General features: G+C 38.4%; 1 protein-coding gene across 2 annotated transcripts; it reads left to right on the top strand.

Annotated features, from left to right (window-relative positions):
* Positions 1-1874: 1874 nt before the first annotated feature.
* On the top strand, positions 1875-19883 carry LOC126587776 (uncharacterized). Of its 2 annotated transcripts, XM_050252844.1 has the most exons (16): positions 1875-2293; positions 2898-7863; positions 7953-8141; positions 8437-8551; positions 8831-9887; positions 10472-10919; positions 11296-11349; positions 11434-14305; positions 14403-14516; positions 14660-14790; positions 16235-16327; positions 16495-16764; positions 16871-17519; positions 18456-18531; positions 18610-19412; positions 19492-19883. In XM_050252844.1, exons 1-15 carry the CDS (start codon positions 2058-2060, stop codon positions 18707-18709), a joined length of 11370 nt encoding a protein of 3789 aa, XP_050108801.1. In that variant the 5' UTR covers positions 1875-2057; the 3' UTR covers positions 18710-19412; positions 19492-19883. The 2 variants fall into 2 exon arrangements, with proteins under 2 accessions (XP_050108801.1, XP_050108802.1); XM_050252845.1 differs by lacking the exons at positions 16495-16764; positions 16871-17519; positions 18456-18531; positions 18610-19412; positions 19492-19883 and having other exon boundaries at positions 16128-16326.
* Positions 19884-21939: the final 2056 nt, after the last annotated feature.

Below are 21939 nucleotides of genomic sequence, written 5' to 3'. Positions count from 1 at the left end.
CAGTGGCTTACGAGGAATTCACGACAACTCTGACAGATTATCACCAATGTAGGATTATCTTTGGTGTTGTATAATTAGTATTTGTCCTGCTGGACTGCACTTATGTTACTTATGCTCTGATTGTGAACTCACACTTATTATCGCACTTGCACCTTATCTTATCTAGTACTTTAGTTGATTTGGTTTATTCGCATTTCCTATATTAATATTGCTTCCGCACTGTGCACGTGGCTACGTCACCCTCACGTGACGGCTAACATGCCTCGATCCAAGTCGGGGTGTGTCACCTACCCGCTACCCGATTAACACCTAACTGTTTTTTAGAACCTTATATAAAATAATAGATTACTGGTAGAGCTCAAAAAAAAAAAAAAACCATTTTTATATACAAACCAAACACGAAACAGATTTGTATTTAAACATTTAGGACACATAAGTTGACATAAGAGTGCTTCATCGGCATCTACAGGATGGGTGCCTTGTTTGGCACTCTCTTCGGTACCATGCTAGGACCACATCCAAGTTCAACACCGCATAGTGACCCTTGCTAGGCGGAGGGGTATTTTGGGCCAGCAGCAACGTGTATGCTTTAGCGTTTGGACGCACATTGATCCAATTAAAGCCTGTTGGGTTAGTAATTCTATATGCAACTCATTGATCCAATTAAAGCTTTTTATTTTATATAATGCTTAATTTTGTTTGCTTCATACTTTTAGTGACTTAGGGGATGAGGATGTGTATTGGTTAATGGCTGATTCAAGGACGACTTTATGATCCATGGTGATTTCATGAGGTAAATACCATCTTGACTGTTAGGTTAGATGATAATTGTATTAAACACACATATTTACACAACAGTCACATAATGATTGTATTAAATATATGTAAGTATTGTCCCCAATTCTACAAATACCATTGATTTGCCAAGCCCTATTTAAAAGAATGTTTTTATGTAGGGATTACAAAACCAAATTTGCAAGATAGATGACGTAGTTATTGATAATTGAATTATTACTTAAACGTTGATTAACGTGTTTATTTCTACCAGATATTTAGGGGTGTATTCAATTAGGAATTTGAGAGATTTTAATGGATTTATAAATCCATGAATTTTTTACAGAGTTTAACTGATTTGTAGAGATTTTATGTAAAATTTTGATTCAATTCCCTTGAAATCTCATGAGAAAAATGTGAGATTTGTGGATGCTTAAAATACACTATAAAATATCTCCAATACCCTCTAATTCCTCAACTTTTCCAAATTCTCTAAATTCTAATTCTAATTGAACACACTTGAAATGTTATAAAATTCTTTAAAATTCTAATTGAATATACCCAGATTTCTAAACTTTTTAATAAATTATCTTAAAATCCTAATTGAATACACATTGAATTTCAGAGAATCACTTAAAATCATGATTGCATACGCTAGATTCATTAAAAAAAAAAAAAATTAAATATCTCAAAATCCCAATTGAATACACCCTTACACTATATTTGGATAAAGGAAATAAACTTGGAATTTGGATAAAAGTCAGAATTTATAAATTGACATGCACGAATTCTTTTGTTTTGATTCATAAACATAGAAATTTAGAATTTTCGCATGAAAAAAAACTTGGAATTTGGAACCTTCGATTTCCAACTTTAAATTCCATATCCATAGGTGTCAGTCATTTCCCAATTTCTATGATTAAAAGCTTAAAAATAACAAATTTCGTATTCAATTATATTGTTCTTTTAGGCTAATCAAACAAAAAAATTCATAAATTATAGAAAATAAAATCCCATCAATTTAATTTCTGTCATTTTAAAATTTCTTGGAAATCTTGGATTCTTGTAGTTTGCAAAATTGAATAAAAGAAAGACTTGCGAAAACAGAAAAAGCAGAAGACGACGGATCACGTTGAGTCCAGAGACACAGAGACAGCGCAGAGCAACAGCAGCTGCGGATAAACCAATCAGAAAACCCGAGTCAGAGTTCCAGAGCCGACTCAGTTGAGTGAGAGAATGAGAGATGCTTCTAGTGCAGAAGCAGCATCAGCAGCAAGATAACGATGCAAGGACTCCATCACCAACAGCAGCAACTCGCGGCGCTTCTCTCCGTCGCCATCCCCAAGGACGATTCCGCCTCCGCCTCCGCCCCATCCTCTAACTCCGACGACGATGACTCCGCTCGACTCACCGCCATCAATTCGCTCCACCGCGCCGTCCTCTACCCGCCCAACTCCGTCCTCGTTTCTCACTCCGCCAATTTCCTCGCCCAGGGCTTTTCTCAGCTACTCTCCGATAAGTAAATTCCTCTTCCACTTCACTTTCGTTTTCTTTCTTTAAAATTACAACTTGGGTTTTTGTTTCCTTAGTAATTTTTTTTTGTTTAATTATATATTAAATTGGAATTTGCGTAGCAGAGACGACGTCCTACTGGTTTTGTTTGGCAGTAAAATTAAGGAGTTAGACAACTAAAGCCTCTGGAATTTTAGTTTCGATTTTGTGTTGCTGCTTTGTTTTGGTTTAAATTTTAATTATCTACTAAACTGATTTTCGTGGTACTTCTCTTGTGAATGGTTTTAGTTTAGACAAGTTGCTGGTTGTGTTTGTTTGCTGAAAAAAGTGTAAAATAATTAAGGGATTCGAAGTATGAAGCTTGCGTTATTCAATTTCGGGATGAATATATCACACTAGATGTTCTAACTCACAATGCCGAAACCCAAAATATTTACTATTCCTGATTAAGATTTATTGGATCACCACTTAAAGTGGCAATATTTTCGACTCAAAACATGAAAAAAAGCTATTTTGGGTAAAAGGGTTTTGAATGGTAAAAATTTGGGAAATTATCTATTGTGGTTTAAACCATATATGTTTATGTCATCTCTCTGGATTTTGCATTGTAGATCGTATGTAGTGAGGCAAGGGGCGGCTGTAGCATACGGGGCTCTTTGTGCTGTGGTTTGTTCGATCCCTATAACGTCAAATGGAAGACAAAACCATGTTATGCTCGGAAGCTTGGTTGACCAGTTCATTGGTTGGGCATTGCCGTTGCTTAGTAATGGTGGTGCTGGAGATGGGACCATGGAACTATCATTGGATAGCCTACGGGAGTTTCTCAATGTTGGGGATGTTGGTGGGATCGAGAGATATGTTTTATCAATTCTCAAAGCATGCCAAGTACTTCTGGAGGATGAGAGAACCTCCTTGAGTTTGTTACATCGGCTTTTGGGTGTTTTGACTTTGATTTCGTTAAAATTTTCTAGATGCTTCCAGCCTCATTTTCTTGACATTGTTGATCTGCTTCTTGGCTGGGCATTGGTACCAGACCTTGCTGAATCGGATAGACGAATTATAATGGATAGTTTCTTGCAGTTTCAGAGTCATTGGGTGGGTAATTTGCAGTTTTCTCTTGGACTGCTGTCAAAATTTCTAGGTGACATGGATGTTTTGCTTCAGGATGTAAGTCATGGGACCCCACAACAATTCCGAAGGTTGCTTGCATTGCTTTCTTGCTTTTCAACAATTTTGCAGTCCACTGCTTCTGGGTTGCTGGAAATGAATTTACTTGAACAAATCACTGAACCCCTTAACAGAATTGTTCCTAGGTTATTGGGATGTTTATCTATGGTCGGAAGGAAGTTTGGGTGGTTCGAATGGATTGGGAATTTATGGAAGTGTTTGACTCTTTTGGCAGAAATACTTTGTGAAAGGTTTTCCACCTTTTATGCTCTTGCAGTTGATATTTTATTTCAAAGTTTGGAATTGGACAATACTAGCCAACCAATGGGAACTGGAAGAATTACCTCTGTTCAAGTTCATGGAGTTTTGAAAACTAATCTCCAATTACTATCTTTGCAAAAGTTTGGCCTTTTGCGGTTATCTGTGCAGAAAATACTGCAATTTGATGCTCCAATATCACAGCTGCGTTTGCATCCTAATCACCTTGTAACTGGCAGTTCTGCTGCCACTTATATTTTCTTGCTTCAACATGCGAATAATGAAGTTGTTGAACAGGCAGTTACGTCGTTAACAGAGGAGCTAGAGTTGTTGAAGGGCATGCTAAAGAAAGCCATGGGCAATGGAGATGGGTTTGTTGCATGCTCTAAATTCTTTTCAAAACTTGAATTGTTTGCATTGATTAAATTTGATTTGAAAGTTTTGTTGACATCTGTTTTCTTGGGCGGGGATAATAGTTTGAATAGTCAACCAGACATTGCAAGCCTGTATCTTATGCGGTCAGAAAAGTTATTGAATTTTATTATGGAGAAATTTAATCCTTTTGACTTACCAATTCTGGCATATGTGGATTTGCAAGTCAATGTTATTAAGACATTGGACAGGCTAACAACAGTTAAGTTCTTAAGCAAGTGTGCAGTTACATACCATAGCAGTGGGAAATCATCTACATTTGCTACTGCTGATAAATTTCTTAATAGTAAGTACTTGACTAATGAACAGTCAGTTGTGGTTGTTGAGAATCTGAGGAAGTATGGTGCGTTTTTTGTGAAAGCTCTCCATGTTTCTTCTCCTCTTGCAGTTAAAACAGTTGCGCTAGATTGGGTTCAAAGAATCTGTGAGAATGTTATTGCTTATAATGAGAAATCAAACATAGAAACTCATTTCTATGAAGTGTATGGCAATATTAAGATTATTGGGAATATGCTTTTCTCAATTTTGGATGCCGCATCTGACAGGGAACCAAAAGTGAGGTCACATGTTGCATTAGTATTGGAGTTATTAATGCAGGCAAGGATTGTACATCCTCTTTACTTTTCTTGCATGGCTGAAGTGGTCTTAGGAAAACTTGGTGATCCAGATGGTGAAATAAAAAATGCATTCGTTAGGCTGCTTTCTATTGTTGTGCCTACAACACTGTATGCATGTGGGATTCATGATTATGGGACATCTACTTCATCTAGGGCTGTTGTTCTTTGGTTAGGCAACAATTCTAACTTGCACTGGAAGCAAGTATTTTCCTTGAAGCAGCTCCCCCAGCAACTTCACTCGCAACAACTTGTTACCATATTGAGTTACATATCCCAAAGGTGGAAGGTGCCTCTTTCTTCTTGGATTCAACGACTTATTCATAGTTGTCGAATTTCAAAAGATTTTGTTTCAAGTCAACTTGAGGAAACTGGAAAATCTGGTGCCACTGGTGTATGGCTGGACTTTAAAATGGATGAAGATTTTCTTGAAAAGCATTGCTCAATTAATAATCTGGCTGGTGTTTGGTGGGCTGTACATGAAGCTGCCAGGTATTGTATTACCACGCGCCTTCGGACTAACCTTGGTGGGCCTACCCAGACCTTTGCAGCCTTAGAGCGAATGCTTTTGGATGTTGCACACCTGCTGCAGCTTGACAGTGAGCAAAATGATGGGAACTTAAGTATGATAGGGTCTTCTGGTGCTCATTTGTTACCAATGAGGTTACTATTTGATTTCGTTGAGGCACTGAAGAAAAATGTATACAATGCATATGAGGGGTCTGCTGTTCTGCCGTCTGCTAGTCGCTCGAGTTCCTTATTCTTTCGAGCCAACAAGAAAGTTTGTGAAGAGTGGTTTTCTCGTATATGTGAGCCAATGATGAATGCTGGATTAGCTCTACAATGCCATGATGCCACATTTCAGTATTGTGCTCTGCGTTTACAGGAGCTCAGGAATCTTGTGGCTTCTGCTTTGAATGAAAAGTCTAGGGCACAGGTAACTGAGAACCTCCAGAATATCAGGGGCAGGTTTTCTGCAGACATCTTGAGGGTTTTACGGAACATGGCATTGGCTTTGTGTAAGACTCACGAATCAGAGGCTTTAATTGGCCTTGAAAAATGGGTTTCAATGACATTCTCTCCCTTTCTTGTGGAGGAAAACCAGTCCCTCAGTAACAGTGGGATGCTGGGACCCTCTACGTGGATCACTGGGCTTGTATATCAGGCAGAAGGTAAATATGAAAAGGCTGCTGCACACTTTATTCACTTGCTACAAAATGAGGAGTTGTTGAGTTCCTTGGGTTCGGATGGTGTACAGTTTGTCATTGCACGCATCATTGAGTGTTATAATTCTGTTTGTGATTGGAAATCTTTAGAGTCCTGGTTATTAGAGTTGCAAACACTTCGTGCTAAGCATGCTGGTAAGAGTTATTGTGGTGCTCTGACGACAACTGGGAATGAAATCAATGCAATTCATGCCTTGGCACGGTATGATGAGGGTGAATTTCAGGCAGCATGGACATGCCTTGGTTTGACACCTAAAAGTAGCAGTGAGCTCACACTTGATCCAAAACTGGCCTTGCAAAGAAGTGAGCAGATGCTTTTACAGGCAATGCTTCTTCAGAATGAGGGAAAGGAAGATAATATCCCCCATGAATTACAGAAGGCCAGGTCAATGCTGGAGGAAACGGTGTCTATTTTGCCGCTTGAAGGGTTAGAAGAGGCAGCACCACATGCTACCCAGTTGCACTGCATCTTTGCATTTGAGGAATTTTTCAAGATTAAAGGCAACCAAGACAAACCCAGGCAACTTCAGTCAATATTAAGTTCATATGTCCAACTTATGCAGCCACAAATAGGCAGGGTCCATCTGGACTGTAACCCTTGGTTAAAAGTTCTTCGAGTTTATCAAACCATTTCCCCAGTTTCTCTAGCTACTTTAAAGCTCTCTATGAATTTGTTGAGCTTGGCCCGCAAACAAAAAAACCTACTGTTGGCTAACCGTCTGAACAACTTTCTTAAAGATCATATATCGCGTTGCTCTGGGGAAAGCAACCATGACTTTCTCATCTCATATTTGCAGTATGAGGGGATCCTGCTAATGCATGCTGAAAACAAGTTTGAAGATTCTTTAACGAACCTTTGGTCTTTTGTGCGTCCTTGCATGATTTCTTCACCATCTATAGGTTCTGATGCTGACAATGGTATTCTGAAGGCTAAGGCATGCTTGAAACTCTCAAATTGGCTTAAACAGAACTATTCAGATTCAAGGGTAGATGACATTGTTCTTAATATGCGGTCAGACTTTGATATGACTGATTCCTCTTCTCCTGGCAGAGTTAGTGCCTCACTTGGCAATGAGATTCTAAGCTCTAAAACACGTTTAGGTCCTATTATTGAGGAGATTGTGGGCACAGCTACAAAACTGTCTACTCAACTCTGCCCCACTATGGGCAAATCCTGGATTTCTTATGCGTCGTGGTGTTTTAGTCAGGCCAGAGACTCTCTCTTAACGCCAGATGAAAATACCCTTCACTCATGCTCATTTTCTCCCATCCTTGCTCATGAAGTTCTCCCTGAGAGATTCAAGCTAACTGAAAATGAGATCGTAAAAGTAGAATCTTTGATTTTACAGCTCTTCCAGAATAAGGATGACAGGTTTAGAGCTGAGGGAGAGTGGAACTCTTCTCTTGATTCTTCTGAACTGAGAAACGACAACCCTGTGATGGCTTTGGTGCAGCAAGTAGTGAATATTATTGAAGCTGTTTCTGGGGCACCTGGTGCAGAAATTTCTAGTGATGATTGCCTTTCTGCTACTCTAGCTTCTCAATTGAAGATCTTTCTTCGTGGAAACTTTGGCCTAAATGAAACTGCTTTAATTTCTGTAGTTGATGAGTTAGTTGTTGTTTGGTGGTCTTTAAGGAGGAGAAGAGTGTCACTATTTGGGCATGCAGCTCATGGCTTTATAAAGTATCTTTCAAATTCATCTGCAAAAATTTGCAATAGTGGCTTGTTTGAATCTGATTCTGAGTCTCTGAAGCAAAAAACCGGCAGCTATACTTTGAGGGCTACATTGTATGTCCTACATATTCTCCTCAAATATGGAGCTGAGTTGAGAGATGTACTTGAACCTGCTCTTTCAACTGTTCCTTTGTCCCCATGGCAGGTAAGCCGCTCTTCCTTGGTTTATTTTGTTCATACTAATTTTTGGTGCAGGAAGATTTGATTGCAATCTCATTATGATCTCATTTCTAGGAAGTGACACCCCAATTGTTTGCACGGTTAAGTTCTCATCCCGAGCAAGTGGTTCGGAAGCAGTTGGAGGGCTTACTGATGATGCTGGCCAAGCAATCTCCCTGGTCCATTGTCTACCCAACACTAGTCGATGTGGATGCTTATGAGGAGAAGCCTTCAGAGGAGCTTCAGCACATACTTGGTTGTCTGGTAAGGAAATTTCTTTCACTAATGTGCATTAGACTCAGACTTCGGGAATAACAACGAAGGGAACAATTCCAGGATAACTTCGCAGTTTTTAATAATAACAAATTAGTAATTAGTTTATACTAATGCTTCTTTATATTTCAAATGACATTATTTTTTTTATAAAGAAATTGCATTGGTTATATCATGCAAATGGTGTTAACCATCCCAAATTTTGATCATTCAAGATTCTGTTTTTTTTACTTGCTTGTTTAACATGGAATATAATACGCTTTACGCATACTCATTTTACATGCAGAGTGAAATATACCCAAGATTGATTCAGGATGTTCAGCTTGTGATAAATGAGCTGGGAAACGTTACTGTTCTTTGGGAGGAGCTATGGCTCAGCACCCTTCAAGATCTTCACACAGGTATGTTTGACCTCGCTTAAATGAGGCTTTTGCTGCTTTTGATGCCATTTATTTGAACATCTTTTGGGTTTTAGCTGCCAAAAATTATTTGGGAAGTAAATCTTCTCTTGTCAGTTTTATGCAACTTGGATATGAAATTATATTCTAGTGACTAATGTGCAGGCATTACTCACAAATGAGGTGCTGCATGCTGGGACCTGAATATGCGTGCACCAGACATAAGCATTGGTGTACTGTTTTTCAATCTGACCCATTTGTTTTTATTGATTTTTCTTTCAGATGTGATGAGGCGCATAAACGTGTTAAAGGAGGAAGCTGCACGAATTGCAGAAAATGTTACTCTTAGCCAGAGTGAGAAAAACAAGATAAATGCTGCTAAATATTCAGCTATGATGGCTCCTATTGTTGTGTCCTTGGAACGTCGTCTGGCTTCTACATCTCGGAAACCTGAAACTCCTCATGAAGTATGGTTCCACGAGGAGTATAAAGATCGGTTGAAATCAGCCATCACAGCCTTCAAGACTCCTCCAGCATCCGCTGCAGCACTTGGAGATGCATGGCGTCCATTTGATAACATTGCTTCATCCTTAGCATCTTATCAGAGGAAGTTATCAATTCCTTTAAGTGAAGTTGCACCACAATTGGCTCTACTGTCATCGTCTGATGTTCCAATGCCTGGTCTTGAGAAGCAAGACACAGTCTCTGAATCTGACAGAGCTCTCAGTGCTAATCTCCAAGGAATTATCACCATTGCATCTTTCTCTGAGGAAGTGACTATCATATCAACCAAGACTAAACCTAAGAAACTCGTTATTCTTGGTTCAGATGGTCAAAAGTACATGTATCTTTTGAAAGGCAGGGAAGATCTCCGCCTTGACGCTAGAATAATGCAGCTCTTGCAAGCTATAAATGGTTTCCTGCATACATCTCTTGCAACTCACAGCCACTTTCTTGGTATTCGCTATTATTCTGTGACTCCAATTAGTGGCCGTGCTGGTCTCATCCAGTGGGTAGATAATGTAATTAGCATATACAGCGTCTTTAAGTCTTGGCAAAGCCGCATCCAACTAGCTCAGCTCTCAGCAGTGGGTGGTGGCAGTTCAAAAAGTCCTGTTCCTCCAGCTGTTCCCCGACCCAGTGACATGTTCTATGGTAAAATCATACCAGCACTCAAAGAGAAAGGTATAAGGAGAGTAATTTCACGAAGAGATTGGCCTCATGAGGTGAAGCGTAAAGTTCTTTTAGAACTTATGAAGGAGACTCCTAGACAGCTTCTTCATCAAGAACTTTGGTGTGCTAGTGAAGGATTCAAAGCCTTCAGTTCGAAACAGAAGAGGTAACTAAGACCCTGGAAAAGCTCTTCGTTCCTGTACTAATAATCTTCGTTGCATTAATTTATATAATTTACTAAGCTTAATAACCTGCTTCGGTTCTATTAATTGTATTGTTGGTGGAGCTTCCTGTTCTTCAAACTAGTCATCATACATTAAAGCATTTTTATTGTAGCATATATACTATTATTCAAAGCGGGAGCCTTGTGCACTGGGTACGACCTTTTTATATATACTATTATTCAAAGGCGATTGCTCACGTGGTATCCACTTCTCTCAAATCGCATATACCGTTAGCAGGTATACAGCTCATGGAGTTACGTGAAGAGGGTAATACACACACACACACATATATATATATATATATATGTATATCTATGATTCTATATATAAACATTGGAGTACAAATTAGTGATATGCTGGGCTTAATGATCAGTTTATCTTCCTTTTTTTCAGTATAGTATAGCATTTTTTTCATTCTAATATATAGTGGTATTCGACCATTAAATTTTTTGCGATGAGACACTCTTGTTTCATAAATAAAATATAATGTATAGATTTAGCTTTTAATGTGTACTTCATTTTGTAGGTTTTCTGGAAGTGTTGCTGCCATGAGCATGGTGGGCCACATTCTTGGCCTTGGGGATAGACACTTGGATAATATTCTAATGGATTTTTGTAGTGGTGATGTAGTCCATATTGATTACAATGTCTGTTTTGATAAAGGGCAAAGACTAAAAATTCCAGAAATTGTTCCCTTCCGCCTTACACAGACCATTGAAGCAGCATTAGGGATGACGGGGATAGAAGGTACCTTTAGGTCAAACTGTGAAGCAGTTATTGGTGTTTTGAGGAAGAACAAAGACATACTCTTGATGTTACTGGAAGTGTTTGTTTGGGACCCGCTTGTGGAATGGACACGGGGAGATTTTCATGATGCTGCTGCAATTGGTGGTGAAGAGAGGAAGGGCATGGAGTTGGCTGTCAGTCTCAGTTTATTTGCATCTCGTGTACAGGAAATTCGTGTTCCCTTACAGGTAATCATTCTGAACATAAGCTTCTGTGCATTTGCACTGCAGCGATTCTTTGGCACTCCCTTAAATTAGTAATTTATATCTGGATGACTAGAAAGCATCTCGATGTACCGAGAATTTATACCTAGCACATTCTGTGTGATTCTCACAATTATTATCATGTGTCTGTAAATATCCTGAAGTTGCAGTCACTGTCCCTATACCTTTGTATCTGACAATTAAAGTTCTGTTTTCAGGTTATCTCTAATTTGCTTGTACCTCCTAACTTTGGTTATGTGTGTCCAACTGTCCATATATATATATATATGTTTTAAGTATTTATATGCAGTGGAAGTTTGATTATTTGAATGACACTTTGATACCATTTAACTGGGAGCAGGAACATCACGATCTTTTATTGGCTACACTACCAGCTGTTGAATCTGCTCTTGAGGTGGGTACATGCTTTTCACTTTAGTTTGTTTCTCATTTTTGTTCTGCCGACATTTGTTAATGACATTTGGGAAATGTTGACCAGAGGTTTGCTGATGTTCTAAACCAATATGAACTTTCATCTGCACTCTTTTATCGAGCTGATCAAGAGAGGTCTAGCCTAATTCTGCATGAAACATCTGCGAGGTCAATGGTTGCTGAAGCTACTAGTAATTCAGAGAAAATTCGTGCATTGTTTGAAATCCAGGCTCGAGAATTTGCTCAGGCAAAGGCCCTGGTTGCTGAGAAATCTCAAGAGGCAGCAACCTGGATGGAACAACATGGGAGCATCCTTGATGCTTTACGAGGCAATTTACTTCAAGAAATAAATGCTTTTGTTAAGCTGAGTGGTATGCAAGAAACATTGTCTCTTACATCTGCCGTTCTGGTGGCTGGGGTTCCGCTGACTATTGTTCCTGAGCCTACACAAACACAATGCTATGATATAGATAGGGAAGTCTCTCAACTAGTATCTGAACTGGATGATGGTCTGTCTTCTGCGATAAATGCACTTCAAGTATATTCTTTGGCTTTGCAAAGAATTTTACCATTAAATTACATTACAACGAGTGCAATTCATGGCTGGGCACAGGTTCTGCAACTATCTGCCAGTGCTCTTTCCTCTGATACCCTATCTCTTGCTAGAAGACAGGGTGCTGAACTTATTGCCAAACAACATGGGGAGAATTTTGATTCTGTCACACAGAGTCATGATGATCTGTGTCGTAAAGTGAAGAAGTATGCCCTAGAGATGGAGAAGCTTGAAGAGGAGTATGCTGAGCTAGCGAACTCTGTTGGCTCAGAGACCGAATCAAAGGCTAAGGATCGGCTTCTGTCTTCTTTCATGAAATTCATGCAATCAGCTGGTCTTGCAAAGAAAGAAGATGCCATTGTTTCCATTCAATTTGGGCAATCTAAGAATGATGGAAATGGGACAAAGGATTCTAGATTGCGTGGGGATCTGAATGAAAAAAGGGAGAAGGTTTTGTTTGTTCTGAACACAGCATCCAGTTATATGTACAATGAGGTCAAACATAAGGTGCTCAACATAATTAATGATTCAAATAAACGTAGAAAGGCAAATAACCAGTTACAGATGGAATTTGAAACTATTTTCTGTGGGATTGAGGAGCAAGTAGAGAAGTGTATACTTCTAGCAGGCCTTGTTAATGAACTGCAGCAACTGATTGGTAGAGATTTACCTAGTGGTGACACAGATAAAGGCCGTCCAGGATATTATTCTGATGGAAATTGGGCTTCCATTTTTAAAACCATTTTACATTCCTTTAAGAGCTTGATTGGGCAAATGACTGAAGCTGTTCTTCCGGATGTAATAAGATCTGCAGTTTCTCTGAATTCAGAAGTCATGGATGCGTTTGGACTAATCTCACAAATTCGTGGTTCTATTGATACGGTACTTGAGCAACTCATAGAAGTAGAGATGGAGAGGGCATCTTTAGTTGAACTAGAACAGAACTACTTCATTAAAGTTGGTCTCATTACTGAGCAGCAGTTGGCTCTTGAAGAAGCTGCTATGAAAGGTAGGGATCATCTCTCATGGGAAGAGGCAGAGGAGCTTGCTTCCCAAGAAGAAGCTTGTAGGGCACAGCTGGACCAACTCCATCAAACTTGGAACCAAAGGGACTTGCGAACTTCCTCTCTTATAAAGAGAGAATCTAATATAAAGAATGCCCTCGCTGCTTCTGCACACCATTTTCAGTCCCTAGTTAGTGTCAAAGAGGAAAGAGAGCTGCATGTCTCGAAAAGCAAGCTGCTACTGGACATGCTTGTTAAGCCCTTTTCTGATTTGGAATTGATTGATAAAGTGCTGTCTTCATTTGGAGGTTCTTTTACTTCTTACTCAACTGAGATTCCTAATTTAGCAGATTTGATGAGTGCCGGGTACCCAATGTCTGAATATGTTTGGAAGTTTGGCAGCTTATTGAGTCAACATTCTTTCTTTGTTTGGAAAATTGGTGTTATTGATTCTTTTCTGGACTCATGCCTAAATGATGTAGCTTCATCTGTTGATCAAACTTTAGGGTTTGACCAGCTCTTCAATGTTGTTAAGAGAAAGCTTGAAATACAACTTCAAGAACATCTTGGTCGATACCTGAAGGATCGAGTTGTTCCTAGTTTATTGGCTAGCATTGATAAAGAAATTGAGCATCTGAAGCAATTGACAGAGTTTATGAAGGAAGCTGCTCTTGATGAAGTAAAAAGAGATGTTGGGGCTTTAAAAAGGGTTCATCTTATGCTTGAGGAATTCTGCAATGCACATGAAACTGCCAGAGCAGCAAGTTCCGCTGCATCTCTAATGAAAAGGCAGGTGAAAGAGCTGAGAGAGGCTCTTTGGAAGACTGGCCTGGAGATTGTTCAGATTGAATGGATGCATGATGTTACTTTGACCCCTTCACACAGTAGCAGGGTCATGTTTCAGACATTTCTTGCTGGGGATGATAGTTTATATCCTATTGTCTTAACACTTAGCAGACCTAACATGCGGGAAAGTTTGCAATCTGCTGTCTCAAAGATAGCCAGGTCTATGGAGTCACTGCAAGCTTGTGAACGAACTTCTCTGGCGGCTGAAGGGCAGCTTGAGAGAGCAATGGGGTGGGCTTGTGGTGGCCCAAACTCCAGTGCAGCTGGAAATAGTTCGAGTAAGAATTCTGGAATTCCTCCCGAATTTCATGACCATCTAATCAGGCGAAGGCAACTACTATGGCAAGCTAGGGAAAAGGCATCAGATATTATTAGAATTTGCATGTCTATATTGGAGTTTGAAGCATCAAGAGATGGTATTTTCCGATCTCCCGAAGAGATGTACCCATTCAGGACTGGCACTGATGGCAGAACATGGCAGCAAGCTTACTTGAATGCACTTAAAAGATTGGATATTACTTACCATTCTTTTGCTTGTGAGTTTGTAATGTTGTTTGATAATCAACTTGTTTCTGATACCAACTTCTCATCCATACGAGTCCTTAATGTGTGCTTTGGTGTTTCCTGTATTAGGCACTGAACAAGAATGGAAGCTTGCACAAAGCACCGTGGAAACTGCTTCCAGTGGATTGTCTTCTGCAACCAAAGAACTTAGTATTGCCACTCTCAAAGCAAAGTCCGCTTCAGGTCATACCTTCTTTTCCACTTATACCAATGGATATGTCCTTCACTCTTATATGCTAGGAGCCTAGGACACACACACACACCTGTGCTATACATACTATATATCTGTAAATCATGTGAGACTTGCTGGTTTTTGTCATTTACAGGTGATTTACAAAGCACTGTTCTTGCAATGAGTGACTCTGCATGCGAAGCTAGTGTTGCACTTGGGGCATATGCCCGTGTTTCAAATCGTCATTCTACTTTGACTTCTGAATGTGGTTCCATGCTTGAAGAGGTATGAGTTAGAATTTTGATGCTAATTGATTTTGCCATTGGAGCAGTATTACTAATTTTACGGTGGTTGGTCTGTTTATATACTGTGATGCACGTTACGCTGGAATTTATATTTCATGTTTGAGATATGGTAATGCGAGTGGTGGTTTGATTGGGTACATTAATGTATTGGATCAATATAAATCAGTGTATAGCTACTAAGCAGAGACTATATACGCTACATTGGTGGGTAATCACTGTTTAGTTTGCTAGTTTACTGCTATTTCTATTAGCAGGCCAGCACCGGATATGAAGATCTACTAAACAATATCCACTTGTACTCCCTTCATGTGTAACAACTAACAAGTAACAACCACACATTGGATTTTGGATGTGTTAAATAGAAATTACCAAAATGTGGGTCACCAATGTTCAAATTCTACTAAACAATATACACTATTAGTCCTTACAATTATTCAAAAGACTCAATTGTAATAGTTAGTTTCAATTGTAATAATTAGTTTCATTAAGACAGTAAAAATACACAAGTGGACAGAAGTCCACAGAAAACTAGCAAAGCAAAAATGAACCCCTAAAATGAAAACAAGTAAGAAAACTCAAGAAGCTAACTGATGGCAGCTTTCCAATGAAGGCAACTACATGAAAATAACAAATATTTAAAATCTGACGACACCGAAGCTCATAATGAAGACCAGAAACAAACTTTCTCCCATCACTCCCTCTGCTGCCACCTACAGATTCCTCAAAACCATCCTATTATTCATAGGACCTGCTTACCTTTGTGGTACCCAAATCTTTTGATTTCTTATCTTTATTTGAGGTACCCAAATTGTATAGAGGACCTGCTTCCCTTTTTAGTTTGGCTATTCTAATAAGTTGGCAATGCCTTACAGTCTGGCATTGTTCTAATTGTTAGTCATCCACAGAGTTTATGATCTTATAGTGAGCAGGAATTATAATGATCATTTCCTCTTTACTTTTTGTAAATGTTATTGCTCTGATTTATCATACCTATTCTAGAAAGTGGGATTATGTCGAGGGAAATAATGGTCATCCATCTTGCTTATTTTTGCTCCATTTGCACTTACTTTTCTGACAAAACCTATTTAACCAAAAACAATTAGTAATGTGTAGATAGTAACATACCGATGTATTATGACATTGGTTCTGTATGAATGTTGTTTCTTTCAGCAATCTAATTATGCATATGAAATAAAGTTGATGGATAGATTGCCTATGATCTTTATGATAGATTATTGAAATACCTTGCATCTTCCTGTTATCAGGCCTTCTATCAACTGAATTTGCCTTTCCTTTCCTTTCCTTCTGCAATTACAGTTTCACAAGGATTCTATCAACTGGGACTCAATTACTCTTGTCGTTTTCAACTTTTTGTTTGGTTGGGGATAGCTTCGTTATATGGCTAATGCTTCTCCTTTGGATAGGTGCTTGCAATAACTGAAGACCTACATGATGTTCACAGTCTAGGAAAGGAGGCTGCTGCAGTACATCGTTCTCTTGTGGAGGAACTTTTGAAGGTTTTCCCCATCTCACAATTAAAGTTTTATATTCCTTTTTACATTTATGAATTGCAGTTTTACTTATTCTGCGAGTTTTATTTATTTATTTATGAAAATACAACTAGATCTGATTGTTTACTGAGTATGTACATAACCATACATGCTGTTTGCGACATCTTGGACAGGCAAATGCAATTCTTCTTCCACTGGAAACAGTTTTGTCCAAGGATGTTGCTGCTATGACTGATGCTATGGCTAGGGAAACAGAGACCAAGATGGAAATATCTCCCATTCATGGACAAGCCATATACCAGTCGTATTCCTTAAGAATTAGGGAGGCTCGTCAGGCCTTAGAGCCTTTGGTGCCCTCCCTCACATCATCTGTCAAGGGGCTCTATTCTATGTTGACCAGGCTTGCACGAACTGCTAGTCTTCATGCTGGAAATCTTCATAAAGTATGTCAACAGTATTGACATAAATCATCTTTCTTTTTTTTTTTTTTTTTTTTTTTACAACAGTATGTTGACTAAATGTAAACCCTTTCTCTCTCATCTTTGATAGGCTCTTGAAGGACTAGGAGAAAGCCAGGAAGTGGAATCACCACTAATTGATGTATCGAGGCCTGATCTTACTTCTGATGCTACCGGATTTGATGAAAAGGAAGAGAGAGAGGACCTCTCTATGTCAAACAGTGAAAGCAACAATGATTTTCTCGGCATTACTGGACTTCCTTTGGAATCTAAAGGATGGTTATCTCCACCTGATAGTATCTGCAGTAGTAGTACCGAGTCTGGCATTACCTTAGCTGAAGAGAGTTTACCAGGTAGCTTCAATGATCCAGAAGATATAGGACAACAGCTTTTGCATGGTCGTAGTAGCAGAGAGGGTACAGATTATCAAAACACTGCTCCTGACTCTATAAATGATAGCCCAGAAATCTTAGGTTCTGTACTAGGTTCTGTACAGTTGGAATCAAAGTACACAGAGGTTGATAACACTCATATTGGCTTTTTTAAGTCGATACCTAGTGTCCCAAAGTCAACTCCTAGTGACCCAAAGTCAACACCAGGTGATGAATCTGCAGCTGTCTGTCCTGATATTTCACATCCTTTGAATGAGAACACAGAGATGTTGGGGAGTAAAGATGAAATATCCTCACTAAACAAGGCCAAAATTAAAGATGAAAGTCGTTCTACCCGAGTTGGGAGGGGTAAGTATCGTGCCTATCCTATAAAATTTTCTACTTGTGTTGTCTTTTTTTTTCTCTCTTCTGCATGAATATCTACTGTTTCATTTCTTGCCTTTTGTTTATCTACTTGTTATTTCTTTTATTTCTTCTTTATGAACAAAGAAGTAATTGGATATAATATATATATATATATATATATATGTATATATATATATGTATGTATGTATGTATGTATTATATAGGAAATAATTCTATAATTATAGCATGGACACAATTGCTGAAACTAATAAGCTTATTAAACACTAAAAATGTTTCTGAACAAGTCGAGCCGAAAGGAGAAGAAAAATGGGATTGGGCAGAAGCGTTAAGCTTTTGTCCAGCTGAACACAGCTGAAAATGTGTACTCAATGGGAAAAGACAAAAATATGGAGAGATTAAGTGATTCGAATTGAAGTTGGAATGAAGATATTTGTGTTCTAGGGCAAATAAACTGAAGGGATTCTTTAATTTGATATGTAGGATAAATGGATGATACATTCTGAGTACTCATAATAAATTCTGGTTCTACTAGGATTATTTAATAACTCTAGCCCTATTTTGACTTTTCAAATAACATAAATGAAACATGGCAAATAAGAAAAGAAGCGGTGTGAGAGAACATGCTATGAATTGATGAGAACTCTTGAGATCAGTAAAGATTTTGGTTGAGAAATCGTTATGCAACTTTATTTTGTGGAAGAATCTTTGCATGTGGTCCAAAAGAATTTTGTAATTTTTATAATATGATGATGCATCTTCAATTGTTCTTGCCTTTTAGTTGAAACTACTGTAATTCCTTTTCCATTCACTGTCTGAATACATACTACCTTTGTTCTGGTGATTTTCAGGTTCTTAATACATGAAATTAATAATTGTCATTGTTGCACTTACCTTTGTTACTTTTGGTTCTTTTTATAGGTAAAAACCCTTATGCAATGTCGGTCTTAAGACGAGTTGAGATGAAACTAGTTGGTCGAGACATTGCTGACAATAGGTAACTGCTGCTTCTGGGGATCTGTATGGGTTCTTGGTCATAATTGGTATTGACATTGAATCTTTTGTTTATTCTCAGAGAGATTACTATCGGGGAGCAAGTTGACTATCTACTTAAGCAAGCCACGAGTGTTGACAGTCTTTGCAACATGTATGAAGGTTGGACACCATGGATTTGAACTTGTGAAGATGGTCTGTTTAAACTACATCAAGTCTTATGTTTACAGAGCAATTGACAGGGTCAGGAATGTTTCGTGAACTCATTCACTTTTGCCATGAATAATCACACTTCAGGATGGAACTTTTTACCTCCTGGGCAAGCTTCAGCAATCCGACTGTCTTTTGGCTTCAAAATTTGAGGTTCCTGATCATTAAATTCACCATGAGGATTGTTTTTGTGAGCAATTGGCCATGAAAGTCTAATGGCCTCATTAATTGGCAATATTGAAACCTGCTCAGGCCTTTGCGCACCCTATGATGGTCAGCAGTTTATTAGGCGGAGGACATGGGGAGCCTTGGTAAAATTACTGCTGCATGCGAACCACTCCTGTTGTGAAGCTGAACTCGGTTTCCAAAAAGTAAAAGGGCATGCTTAGCCGCCTTTACTGCTTTAATTCCATCATAAAGTTTGGAGTCTGGGACGGACAACCTCACAGAGTATTATGCAACTAGAATACTGCGGGAGGTTTGAGAAAGGTCACTCCACATCCACAGTACACCATTGACAGTGCAAGGATAATTCAATTCAAAGTACTATCAAGAGGATATTGAGTTCTTGGCAGCTTGCTGTCATGGTGCATCATGTTCGTGGGTGCATCTCTGTTCAATTATCAGTATCTACGCACAAGACATGGGTTCTGTATCACCAATTTTCTTACCGATGTGAGTAACATAAATCTTTCCCTTTGCCGTAATTTATGCTCAGACAGGTCGACCAGTTCTTTCTCACTTACCGATTTAGGTTGTCTATCTCATTGGGTATGCAATCAGTTTACTTTTCCGCAGGTTGTGTTTCAGGAGGTGCAGGATCCTACCTCTGCCGGAATACCAAATGAACAAGACTGACATGAAACGTTTAATTCAGATACAGTTAAATGGGCTCCGTTGTCGACCGGATTTTATTTTTTATTTGGAGTTTTGGCCCGCTGTGAAACCGACTTTTCTTTTGCGTATTACTTTCCAAATTTGTGTGTATCCTTCTATTTGCTGGTAAGCAGGAGATATGAAACTAAATGACGCAGCAGTATTTTCTTCCCATTTACTTGAGTTTTTCCACACATGATACAATGTATATCTCACCTTTTGAAAACGATGCCATATCTATGAAATATTGATTCTATAGTGTTTTGAAAAGTAATCGTTTAGCAATTGAGGTTTGGTATTTTCATCATTACTGGTCAATTTCTGAATATATGCTTACAATAAGCTACACCACCATAATTGGCTACCACCTATAAGTATCGTACTCATCACAAATACAATAATATCTTTACATTTGTTAAATGGAGGCCTTTTGTCACTCCTCTCAAATCCCCTAGAGGATTCTGGATTAAATATCTGCCTCTCCCCAAAACTCCTCCACCCTATTCCAAGCTCAGTTGCTCACCCGGGCTAAAATCGACTAGCCTAGCCCTTAGGTCATGTGATGCAATGATGATGTCAGATTAATTAAAGTACAAAATAAATACAAAAATGATCAAAATCAATCAAAATACAAAAAATATTATTTTTCTTTCTATAAATACCTAATCACGTTCTTTCACCTTACCCCACATTTCAATATTTTCAAATACTTTCAACCAATCTTTTACATTCATCCGAAATTAAAAATAAAATTATCTTATATTATTTTATAATTTTTTAATAATATTTTAATACAAATTGGGCTATTTAGTTTAATTAGGAATAAAAATGCACTCGAACTGTTATATGGACCAGAGAGCTTTTTAGGGGTGGAAAAACTCTCATACCATATTTGAGTGACTCGAGATGAGACCTTTTCGAAGGCAATTACCACTCGATAAAAAAAATGGTAGTTGGTGAGGTTGATACTCAGCTGAACTCCTAAAAATCACCTCACTATTTTTTATTTTTATTTTTATTTAATTTTTAACAAACGATAGTATTTTACAATAAAGAAAGATGTGTTCACAATGAGCTAGTGATCATTTTCCAAACAAATTGCCCGATGTTTTGACTCCCATAACTCCACTTAAAACAATGGTAATACTAATACCACTAGCTTGCAGTGGTTTTGGAATTAACATGCAGACTGAAACCGACCATCGTGGGTACTTGTTTCCTATCAAAATTTAAAGCCCACAGACATACACATTTGCACTTTTTTTAATATATAATATAAAAAGACCACCTGAGTTTCCTACCTTCCAAAATATCCAACCTTCAAAATATTCCCCATTCGAATTTCACAAGAAGCATTTCAAGTTGAGAAATTTTCTTCAACACTCTAGCCATTTTGGCTGGTGAGGAAGGTATCGAGTGATCATGTCTGTGCAGGTGTACATGTGGAGTAATGAGATGAAGAAAAGGGATAAGACCCTTTCCTCTAATGGCTCGGCCTCAACTCAGTCTGCTACTGTTGCTGTTGGGTTTGAGCAGGATATAGTGGTAAAAGAAGGGATGAACTCGGCCGTGTTAGCTCCTGTTTTCGGCCGAGTTGCGCGTGTCAACTCGCTCTTGTCACACTGTTCTGAGGATTCAGTTTCCATGCTAGTAGAGTGGTTTAGCCCTTGATTAACTGTCATCTTTTTTCTCTGTTTTTCTCTTCGCTTTGCAATGTAATTATTTCAGTATGGTTTTTTCATTTTTCTGTGGCTGTGTTGGAATAATAAAATATAAAAAATGACACGGTATTTGACGTGTTACTAATAAAAAATAAACACGTTAATTAATATTTAAATAATAATTTAATCATTAATTTCCATATTATTTAATCCTTCTACAAGCATGAATTTTTTTCTTCCAAAAACAAAGGAAGACTCTTTGTAACTATTCGAGCAGATGATATTAGTAATATGATCCTCGAGCATATTGAGCAATATAATAGACATATGGAGTAACGAGATGAACAAGCGGACCCAAAAGGATCAAACCCTTTCCTCAAATGCCTCAGCCACTAATGTTGGTTCTGGTCAATCACAAGGAGGGTAGAACTCGACTGTTAAATGTTTTAGCCCTTGAAGAATGTAACTTTGTCACGCTTTCCTTTTCTTTATCGCTGGCTCTTGAAGCTTTTTCTCTGCTGTAAAAACGTCGTAAGGTTTGAAGTTTTAACACTGAAATTATGGTTTAAGGCCTACAATGTTTGTCTCTATCAGTTTCCCCTACAATACTAGCCGTCTGATGGTTCCACAAGAAACAATATTTAGCAAGTGTGCAACCAAGGATT

Source organism: Malus sylvestris, chromosome 10 (genome assembly GCF_916048215.2).
Source record: "Malus sylvestris chromosome 10, drMalSylv7.2, whole genome shotgun sequence".
Taxonomy (NCBI): Eukaryota; Viridiplantae; Streptophyta; class Magnoliopsida; order Rosales; family Rosaceae; genus Malus; species Malus sylvestris.
The sequence above is the reverse complement of the archived record's forward strand: the minus strand, read 5'-3'. Positions and strand labels throughout refer to the sequence as shown.

What these genes read in the sequence shown, in the direction of transcription:
- LOC126587776 (XM_050252844.1), top strand. Translation starts at nt 2,058, where the DNA reads ATGCAAGGACTCCATCACCAACAGCAGCAACTCGCGGCGCTTCTCTCC. An exon ending in GTGGTTCCATGCTTGAAGAG is followed by an intron (nt 14,791 to 16,234) that starts GTATGAGTTAGA and finishes TCCTTTGGATAG; the next exon opens with GTGCTTGCAATAACTGAAGA. An exon ending in TTCTACCCGAGTTGGGAGGG is followed by an intron (nt 17,520 to 18,455) that starts GTAAGTATCGTG and finishes TTCTTTTTATAG; the next exon opens with GTAAAAACCCTTATGCAATG.